We start from the raw sequence: 11,022 nt of genomic DNA, 5'->3' as shown, positions 1-11,022 counted from the left end.
CTGAGACATTCTTCGATCAATAACCAACAACGGGACCTGGATGTACATATTGGCTCCTACATATTCTACGAAGATCTCTATCGGTTGAACCTCTATGTCAAGAATTCGTATAATCCCGTATACTATTCCCTTTGTCCATCGGTATGTTACTTGCCCGAGATTCAATCGTCGGTATCTCCATACCTAGTTCAATATCGTTACCGGCAAGTCTCTTTACTCGTTCCGTAATACAAGATCCTGTGACTAACTCCTTAGTCACATTGCTTGCAAGGCTTGTTGTGATGTTGTATTACCGAGTGGGCCCCGAGATACCTCTCCGTCACATGGAGTGACAAATCCCAGTCTTGATCCATGCCAACCCAACACACACCTTTGCAGATACCTGTAGAGCACCTTTATAGTCACCCAGTTACGTTGCGATGTTTGATACACACAAGGCATTCCTCCGGTGTCTGGGAGTTGCACGATCTCATGGTCATAGGAGCAGATACATTGACATGCAGAAAAACAGTAGCAATAAACTGACACGATCATATGCTACGTTTATAGTTTGGGTCTTGTCCATCACATCATTCTCTTAGTGATGTGATCCCGTCATCAAGTGACAACACTTGTCTATGGCTAGGAAACCTTGACCATCTTTGATCAACGAGCTAGTCAACTAGAGGCTCACTAGGGACAGTGTGTTGTCTATGTATCCACACATGTATTTGAGTTTCCAATCAATATAATTCTAGCATGGATAATAAACGGTTATCATGAACAAGGAAATATAATAATAACCAAATTATTATTGCCTCTAGAGCATATTTCCAACACCAGGAACTGTATTTGAGGATGAAGAGGGAGTTGTGATCTCCTTTCCTTGGCCTCATGCATGTGTGAGAATGAGAGGGAGAGAGTGTGGGTGTGAGAGCCTCCTTGAGTGTGCCTGACCATGAGTGAGCTCTCGTGGTGCCTCTTATAAGGGAGGCCTTGGGGATAAGAAATGACACACATGACATATTACATTATTGGAAAAGACACGCGAGGTGATGCATGATGCATGCTATAGTGTGTCACTATTGAAATGGACGCGCAAGATGACGCATGACGCGGGCTATAGTGTGTCATCATTGGTCAACGGTGTTGGACTATTGGAGTGCAGCGAAGTGATGTGGCTATAGTGTCTTCGTGTCGTGTCTCACGGGACACGTCGGTTGACCTCAGTGGCGGAGCCACCTCCCGGCGACCCTGGGCAGCTGCCCGGGCTCTGCCCAGGAACTCCCATGAAATTATAGAAGGAGATGGTGATTTAATCATCAATTTTTGTGGGCAAATCGCCATGAGCCACATCCCTTCGTATTTTGCCCCGGCTTCATGGACTAGCTAGCTTCGCCATTGGTTGACCTCGTGCAGCCGGCCGGAGCAGCCAGGTAGGGAACTGGCTGGACTGAGGGGCGTTGGTCGCCCCGATGTTTTGAAACGTCGTCTTGTCTTCTTGAGCCTACCCGGGGGTCATCCCCCGACACTAGATTATGACGATCTTGTCCTCCTCAAGTTGGACCACCTTTCTTGATTGCGATGGCTCGATGAAGACTAATATATTACTCCCCCATACACGATTATGGGTGAGACATTCTTCGGCACGTCTTCACAAATATATTGTCACCACGATGGACGACAAGCTTCAAGCGTGATCTTTTCGTGATGCTCCACTTGAAATTGCACGTCACAATCTTGGTGAAGATCATCACTTGATGTCATCTTCCATGAGTTCTATGAGATCTTCCTCTTGACGCAAGCCCTCGAAACATACCTAACCCCACATAATACTTCCATGTAGATCATGAGTTAATACACAAAGCATAATGGACAATGTTTACCATACCATGGGATCAATTGATCCCACTTGGTACATCTTATACACTTTGTGTGTTCACCAACTTGATTCATTCTTTGACTTAGTCTTGATAAACCTTGTATCTTGTCTTATTTATGACAAATCATTGGGTAATCCCTTGAATAACACCTTGGTCAACACATAATCTTCTTCTAATAACCTTGAAACCAATCGATGGTCTTCAAACAATGTCTATGGACAAACCCTTCAAATATAACTCAAGGCAATCATTACCAACTTTAGTAAAGATTTTAAATCTCACACTAAGCAGACATATCGGTCTGAACTGCTCAATACGAACTGCCCCCTTCTTTTTTGCCAACAACCTTGTTTTCTAAAAGTTTAGGTGAAATAAATGAAGTTGGCCTCATGAAACATAGGCATGAGCTCACACTCAGCATCTTTTATACAACTTTGTTGCGAATCCATACGGTCCTAGTGGCCTGCTATTACTCATTTGTGCAATAGCTTCAAACACCTCTTTCTGTGTGAAAGGTGTTGACGGAGTTTCATTCTCATCAACATCGAGTAGTGCGAAATTCCCAACCAGCTGCTCATCAAGCGACACAAAATTGTCCACTCGTGCTTCAAAGAGCCTTTTATAATACTCGGAGATGTATAATTTCAGGTTCTTGTGTCCACCCTCCTCCTGTTCGAGCTGATTTTTGTTCTTTCTTTTTTCTGTGTTTTTCATGGCAATCAGATGGTAGAACTGTGTGTTGTTGTCTCCTTCCACGACCTGCCGCACTTTTGCTCTAAATGGCCACTTCATTTGTTCTGCCCTAAGAAGAAGTGTAATTAGGAATTGCGCTTGCGTGGATGTCGTCTTTGTAATCGCAAAAAACAAACAAAAAATCAGCTCAAGATTGATGTACAAGTGGATGCATTGAGTCACCATTGGTTCATATTTTACAAATCACCAAGTCCCAGCAGCTCTCCTATGTGATCGGACCAGCATTATAATCAACAAAGGATCTTTGCGATACCCTCTCATCCATCACTCGTCATACAAAACCAAAGCACGTTCGTTACACGGACGCGCGTTCGTCCATTTTGCAGCTGAGCTGACAGAAACTGCTCGACCACCGACCACTTAAGAGGAGCCGAAGGTGTCGAAGATGGTGGTGTGCAGCGGGTCGCTGAGGTGGGTGGCCCAGTTGTTGAGCGGACCCTTGCCGGTGGCGGCGGCCTGCACGGCGAAGCCGAGGAAGGCGACCATGGCGAGGCGGGCGTGCTTGATCTCCGCCAGCTGCAGAGTCTCCTTCTTCTCCGGGTCCGCCGCGAGTCCCAGCGGGTCGAAGTAGGAGCCTCCGGGGTAGAGCCTCCTCTCCGGGTCCAGCTCCGCGTTGCGCTGGAACTCGATGTACCCGATCACCAGCACCTCGATCCAGATGAGCGTGGTGATCGTGAACGGCAGCGGCTGACCCAGGTACGACGACCCGTCCACCAGCTCCACCTGCCAACATCGTCGACGTACGCCATACACAGATCAGTCGTCGTACTCCAGATTCACGTGCCTGCTAACTATCTACTCATATCGCCAATGAATCACATATGACTAGAGAGGACGTTACCTTGCCGGCGTCCTGCCAGGTGACGCCAGTGAGCCACTCGACGGTGAGGGCGCCGAGGGTGGCGAGCATGGCCCAGCGGCCGTGGATGAGCTCGCACTCGCGGAACCTCTGGAGGCCGAACACCTCCGCGTAGGGCTGGAACGGGGTGGACTTGACGTCGGCGTCCTCGAACCGGGTGCCGATGATCTCACCCGCCAGGTTCTGTGCAAGGTTCTGGTCCAGGGAGTCCACGTCGTACTGCAGGTACTCCGCGGGCTTCCCGAGGCCGAAGGGGTCGAAGCCGTAGTCGCCGACGAGCGTGCCGTCGAGGTACTCGGGCGCCTGCGCGCCGGGGAACCACAGCGGCCGGTCGGTGGTCGGGGGCGCCTTGGCCTTCTTCGGCGGGGCCTTCTTCTTGCCGAAGCCGAACCGCGCCACGATGCGCCCGTTCTGCGGCGCCGGGTCCGCCAGCCGGGTCCCGAGGAACGTGCTCGCCGCGGCGGCCACCGACGAAGCCATGGCTGCTCACTCGCTCCTCCTACCTTTGTCCTCCTCGGCCTTTGCGTGCGTTGGGGTGGCGGCTGGTGCTGTGTGGTGTGTGGCCGTCACGGGGTACAAATAGGGTGCTTATAAGAAATTCCCGGTGTTATCTCTGGCGTGGCACATCGGACGGCGACGAGGGCGGCGGTGATCTATCTGACGGGCAAGGCCGGCTCTGCCTTATCCGAGTCTTATCTGTATGGTCCTATGAACGGGGGAGGTTGCATTGGACGTAGGCGACACGTGGAGACCCAGGATTGGATGGTGGGGCTTCAGAGCGCTTGTGATTTGTGGTCGTCAGGGTGCGTGGGACCGGAAAGATATGGCGTAAAAATGACCTTGGCAGCTCTGGGCTCTGGCCCTGTAATAACTGTATAAATGCATATTGGTCCTTCCTGGAAACAATGCAGTTTTGGTTGGCTTCGAATTACCCGTGGATTCGCGTGAATCAGCTTTGCCACTGAAGGAGTATTTGTTTCAGCTTCAGTTGGCTTCGAATCACCCATTGATTCGCGTCAGCTTTGCCATTCAAGTACACCGGACCCGTGCTTGAGGCAATTGCACTGAAAAAGGCCGGAATCCTACATCGGACCTGTGCTTGAGGCAATTGCACTGAAAATGGCCAGAATCCAGGTTCAACTTCACCGGCAAAGTTGCTTGCAAATAGTAGTTGTTTTTTTCATGATGAATCGATCTAATACTACTCATAGGTTATAAACCATTCACACATCTAACACGCATCTTGTAAAATTCTCCAGTTTCCTTACTTGCAAAACGCTTTTATATTGTGCGACTGAGGGAGTACATTTTACTTCTATTATGCTGCTTTAGTCACTTGGGTACTTTTGATGATCCAGCATGAAATAACCTTTTTTTTAAAGAAGGGGAGCACCACGGTCTCTACATCATAAGATGCACACAGCCATACTACGATCTATTATGATGATTTCCACCACAGATACTTGCAAATTTCAGCTTTTTATACGCAGATTCAGATTAACAGCACCAGTCAGAATGACTTCTTTTTCACCAAAATATATGATTTCTCATCTTGTGAGTAACATTCACCACCAGATAACTCTTCATATATTGTCAACGAAGTGAAGAAAACGGTACATTCGAACACAGAGAAGGAGAAATTACAAAATACCAACTACTGCGAATAATCTGGATCTTTTTGTACCGCCGAGTACTACACCACGCAAAGAGCAGCCAAAGATGCCCCCGATAGTTCTCAACGCTATCCAGATGTATAACTGTTAATATCTGTTATCCGGACAAGCTCTCCTCTGGGGAAAGGTTGAGTTAATGCTTCAAGGGATAAGTGCTTCCATCGAATTTTGCAACAGCCTCGTTCGGCTTGGGCGTCTCCAATCTCTCTGCTCTCTTCTTCTTTTCCCTGCCAAGAGAGTCCAAGTTAGCCCAGTCCAATTAATTGCAACAAAAGTCTTACAAGGTAAAACTGGTAGAAGAGATTACCTCTCGACGTATTCCTTAAGAAGTTCCTTGGCTTGAACCAATTTCGACAGTAAGTTGCGGTAAACGTCAAGGTCTCTATCCACGCTTTTTTTATTGATGTTTAGAGCAGCGCAAAGCTATTGAGCAAGAAGAAAAGTCAGTATCTATTGTTATATCAGCAAATAATGCCTAAGACTATACTCATTTTGCGCCTTCTTGGCGTTTTTCTTCTAATACTAATAATTTTGGTGCGTGTTTGAGAAAATAAAACTGCCCTCCATTTTAAAATCATCCAAAAACAATATAAATGCTATGTCTGATGTACTTCAGTGCTTTTCAAGTATTACCCTTCATGCTACTGCTACTAAGTTCGCTGCTGGGCAGTACGAGAAAAGTTAGGCAGCCCTGGTCCGAATTATTAAGCTAGCAGAGTTGTTCTTTTCTATGGTCATTCAGAGACGAGTAAAGAGAGAAGAGGAAACACAAGAATGTAAATGGCATCTTAAGACAAAGCAGAAATTGCACGCCATCAATTCGCATATATCTACTTGAAACACAAAATAGAGAAGTACGGAGTCACAAGGTTGCCTTACTGTACTGGGTAGAAGAGCGTAGCATACCGGTGGAAAGTAGAGGTTGAAAAATAAATCTAGCAGCAAGCCTAACGTCAATGGGTCTGCGGTCTGCCAATAGAAAAATCTGAATGTGCACATAGAGGCACGCCACCAAGCAACTTGCGTCGAATGTGTTGAATTCTCTAATATGTTATTCCTATTTCAGCTCAAGAAAAACCAACCCCTTAACAATATTGGGGATGGCCAGTACAGCAGGCAAGCTATGTAAATACAATAAGGTTAGCACTTCTATCTTTGCAATGAAAGAACGCGATGGTGGTCCTAAAACACTTCTGGTTACTAAATAAATAAATATCAGATGCAAATCATCCCCTCAATTGGTTTACTCCCTCTGTTCCAAAATAGATGAAGTTTCAGATTTTGCAGTGTCTAGAGCAACGTTACTGTTTAATTTTTGTGTGCATATATAGTAATTAATTAGAAAAAAAAATGTGAAACTATTATTCATGACAAATTTGAAGGTACAATTGAACTCACTCCCGTTTAAATTATAGATGTCTTTTTCGGCTGTTCACATTTTCTCAAAATATTTGTCCTCCACTCCTACAGTTCTAATACTCCCTTCATCAATGCCATTGTGTTCCTACTTTGCTCTTCATCATTTTTTTAAAGCTAATTAATTAATTATTGTTTGCTTTCGGGAGGGAAAATAGGCAATTTAATGGTTTTGTAAAGAAGAGATGGGTGATATGGACAATTGACTCAGACTCTTTTTGTACCCAATTCTAGAAAAATATTATTCTTCAAAAAGAAAAATAGTCCGAAAAAATAATTCCTTTCAAAATAAAAATTAGGAAACAAACAATAATGGGAAAAGGAAAAAACAATTGGGAAAAAAGTAACAACTAGCAGGAAATGTGAAAACAAAATAATTAATGGCAAGAACAACCTTGTCCAGTACGGTTGGCTCCGTCGCATTTGAGAGCTCAAGCAAACGGAACAAGCCAACAGCAAAGAACCGGCTGTAGCTGAAGTTTCCCTTACCCTGGGCCCTTTCTGATATATCTTTCAGAATGGACTCTATTTCCCCATCTCTGGAAGAAAATTCAACTAACAGATTACCATTTTGTGAGCGTGCCCACTCTTCCATCCTTTGTGCATCAGCCCTAAACAGAGAAGTAAAAACTCTTAATATTTGTTTGAAACAAAAAATTCTTACAGAGGAAAAACTTTTACTAATGCCAACAAAGCAAATGAACTAGTAACAAATAATACATGAGATTTTGGTGCCAAGGAAGCAGACTAACTAGTGACCCAAACATACAAACATGTAAGCAATAACTAGTGTAAACTGGGAAATTTTAACAGAAACAATAAGGCGCATAAGTTAATAAAACCTCTCTAAGAAAAAAAATAAGGGTTGTTTATAACATATTTAAATGAGACGAGGGGTAATAGATATAACATTTACAGAAGAGAATTATAACAATCCCACGTGTACCAATAGTTATGAAAATTAATTTGAGGATTCAGGATATGGATATGAAAAGAAAAATACAATCTAATATAAAGAAAAAGATGCTAACATGTCACTGGTTCAAAGCCATTTATATGAGTTCTGTTATGCACCTGTATTGCTCAGGATCTTCATTTAACGCCGTTACATATGACTTGAAGATGGCATCCCTGTCCTCGTTGCTGGGGTACCCTTCCATAAGCTGGTCATAGACGGTGACAAATCCAAGAGCAAACACAGGATCATACTGATACGTACTTTTGTATCTCATCAGATGTTGCTGCACCAAAAGTTCTTGTAGAACTGTACTGTAAATGCTTGGAATAGGACGTTTGTACGACTTCAGGAAGTTCATCTTTGTATCTGCCACAGTAGGTGGAATATCTGCAAAAGATTCAGAGTAAATGAAAAGTTCAGACAAAGATCCTTTATTTGGTTATACTTCACATGATTAAGCTTCTCTTGTGTATATAATCACACGATTTCTTTTTATGTGCCTCTTATACACGTTCAAAACGCTTCAGGCTGCGTCGTAGTTGCTACACGTTACCAAGCCCCAGCAGCACAAAAGTTGGACTAATACCATAATTCAACTAAACAAAAAATTCAGCCTCCCAACAATTGACCCTAAAATTTTCTTTGCACAAGACATGTATAAATTAACAAATCCAATTAACAGTTGACCCTAAACTTTTCTTTGCACAGGCACAAATGGTGGATAAATTGAGGGATCTGTAGCAGAAACACCCTATTAACAGACTGAAACCGTAATCATGAGTTCATCACACAAACCAATCCAAAAGCAACAATTATTAGGATTAAAGAGTTTAGCAGCATGACCTCCCAGTCCTTGCAGCCCCATGTAGAGGCCTCGCCGGTTAACAGAAAATATCTAACCTTTGCTAGTAAACTGAAACCCCACAAAAGTTTTTATAAATCGGCCTAAAATAAACAAGAAAAGCATTAGCTGCTGGCAAACTAATGGAGCCATAGACTGCATCAGCAAGACGTTATTGAGACCATAAAAAGGCCCAGGTCGGTGCCTCAACCAAATGAGACCTCACCAGCTTAATAAACAAGTATCCAGTAAATTTAATAACAAGGTGTCACGCTAACTCAGACACTGTAAACTTGCTCTGATGGTTCATTCTGCAACATAATTGCTACCAATTGGTTTAGTTGAACCGTTCAGTGTCTTAGTTTGCATCGCTCGATTAGTTTCCAGTAGTGCTTTACATACTCTCTCGATAGTACCATCCAGATTAAACCTGTAATTAAATGGAGGGAGGGCCTTTACCGTTAATATTCTATATCTAATTATCAGGAAATGAGACTGAATTTGAATCAGATGAGTAGCATAAGGGGAAATAAGCATTTCTAATTGCAGGTTGTGAGGTTGATGCCATATTACCTCAAATTCACAACAGGAACTATAACTAGATGGTACAAAATGAGTTCAAAAGGTAATTGTCACAGAAAGAATCACAGGATAACCAGTGCCCGATGGTGTGAAAAATTGAACAATTAGATGCTAAATTCGTATAAGGCGTGCTGGCCCAAATGGTAACAAAGTATATGGTTACTCAAAGCTTCAGAGTTCAGGACGCCCGGCACCCCACTCAAAGAAAACGAGGGTTTGGGATGGGAGCAGGGATGGAACAGGGTGTCATATTACCCCGCTGAAACTCACTAGCCTGCAGCTCAGCGGCAGCGTGCATCAGCTTGTACCAAGTACGATGCCGTCGGTCGCTGCAGCAGCGCATCGGCGCTGCCTAGTTCGAGTGGCGCCCCAGCGCCAGCTGGATGCAGAGGGGTGGTGGACTACGGCGTCTGCCAGGCCACAAGCAGCAATACGAGAGGCAGAGCGCGAGCGAACTCACCACCGGCAGTGATGACGCAGCGCACCACCGAACGTGAGCCCCGCCGAGCCCTCGCGTTGAGCATGACGCCACCGGAGACGCTCACCGCGGCAGTCGCCGTCGACGGCCTCCAGTCGGCCGCTCGGCGCAGTGCAGCGAACGGAAGCGACGATATGGCCGCCATGGGAGAGTCCTCGGGCTGCTACCGGCTCTCGCACTGGATACGGCGGCGGATGGTCGACACCGCCGGTGAGGGCAAAAGGGTAATTGACAGGGGCAGGTGCGAGGAAAGGCTATTGCTCGTCTGGGAAGGGAGGGATGCGATCTTTCTTATCCAGTAGGCGAACAAAGGCTTCCTGGCCACCAGACGTTGCCACATGGGATGGCATTCTTTTGATCGCGAAATATCCCTTGTTTCCGAGGACGGTTTTTGCTGAAATTTCATGGGCGTCGGAGGTTGGATTTGCTTCGGGTTCTGCAATTACGAGTTCTGGAACGGCGTTTTGATGGATTAGTCGAGACTTCAGCAGCTAATGTCCATCCAAGTGTTTTGGAATGTTGTTACTAGTTCTTTGTGTACACGCAACAAAAGCATGTTGATTCAGCTGACGACTAAAAAGGAAGAACAGGCTGAGGTAGACTTTGTCTAGATTGTTTTTGTACAGCTGATTAAATTTCTGTTTTAATTTTGCATTCTTATTTCTCATGAAAGTCAAAACAGCCCCTATGTATGGGTGTCGGTATCAAAAAAATTGAGTTACAGTTTGATAAAAAAAAAATCTTTGCTATCCGTAAATTTACAAATTTTAGTCTCAAGATCCAAGGGCTTACATTTTTAAATTGATATTACCCTCTAGTTAATTCTACTTCAATTACCTTTTAATTACTCTAAATTTTAAGTGTTATACATTTTAATTGTGAATTATGACTCATCTAGTATACGCATGGTAACATTTTTATGAGCCACTAAGGCCACCGTATTCTCCTCACGCCCTCACACGATGCAAGGTACCGTAATTCCATTATAGGTGTCCTTGAAGGCGGCGAACGAACCTTTACAAACAAGGTTGGGGCAAACTCCACACAAAGCTTGGAGACTCCCAACAAGATCACGAAGCTTCATCACAATGGAATGTGGCTTCGAGGTGACCTCAACCGTCTAGGATGCTCAAACACCCAAGAGTAACAAGATCCGCAAGGGATTGGTGGGGGAATCAACTTTTCTCTTGGTGGAAGTGTAGATCTAGGCCTTCTCAATCAATCCCTAAAGAATCAACAAGTTTGATTGGCTAGGGAGAGAGATCGGGCACTTTTAAGCTTAGGGAGCCACAATGGAGCTTGGGAGGGTAAGAGATAGGGTTCCACAGCTAGAAGAACCCCTTATATAGTGAGGGGGGAAATCCAACTGTTTTCCCACTCACAGCCCGTGCCTAGCGGTACTACCGCTGGATGCAGCGGTACTACCGCTAGCACGCGAGCGGTACTACTGCTAGCACACCAGCGGTACTACCGCTGGGCCCATGGTAGTGCATAAGCACTACCGGGCCAACCACCGCCAAGAAAGTCTTCGCAAAAAGGTTCGTCGAAGTACAACCGCTAGGAAGGCGGTACTAAGCTCCTGGAGCGGTACTACCGCTGG

General features: G+C 45.1%; 2 protein-coding genes across 2 annotated transcripts; both read right to left on the bottom strand.

Annotated features, from left to right (window-relative positions):
• Positions 1–2,748: 2,748 nt before the first annotated feature.
• LOC123425713 (chlorophyll a-b binding protein CP29.2, chloroplastic-like) lies at positions 2,749–4,091 on the bottom strand. The gene is made up of 2 exons (XM_045109424.1): positions 3,457–4,091; positions 2,749–3,338 (listed from the first exon to the last, which is right to left on the bottom strand). The coding sequence occupies exons 1-2, from the start codon at positions 3,952–3,954 to the stop codon at positions 2,976–2,978; spliced, it is 861 nt and encodes a 286-aa protein (XP_044965359.1). The 5' UTR covers positions 3,955–4,091; the 3' UTR covers positions 2,749–2,975.
• Positions 4,092–4,997: 906 nt separating this feature from the next.
• Positions 4,998–9,755, bottom strand: LOC123425712 (protein THYLAKOID FORMATION1, chloroplastic). The gene is made up of 5 exons (XM_045109423.1): positions 9,405–9,755; positions 7,638–7,908; positions 6,958–7,174; positions 5,455–5,570; positions 4,998–5,374 (listed from the first exon to the last, which is right to left on the bottom strand). The coding sequence occupies exons 1-5, from the start codon at positions 9,565–9,567 to the stop codon at positions 5,281–5,283; spliced, it is 861 nt and encodes a 286-aa protein (XP_044965358.1). The 5' UTR covers positions 9,568–9,755; the 3' UTR covers positions 4,998–5,280.
• Between the last annotated feature and the right edge of the window lie 1,267 nt (positions 9,756–11,022).

This window comes from Hordeum vulgare, chromosome 2H (genome assembly GCF_904849725.1).
Source record: "Hordeum vulgare subsp. vulgare chromosome 2H, MorexV3_pseudomolecules_assembly, whole genome shotgun sequence".
Taxonomy (NCBI): Eukaryota; Viridiplantae; Streptophyta; class Magnoliopsida; order Poales; family Poaceae; genus Hordeum; species Hordeum vulgare.
The sequence above is the reverse complement of the archived record's forward strand: the minus strand, read 5'-3'. Positions and strand labels throughout refer to the sequence as shown.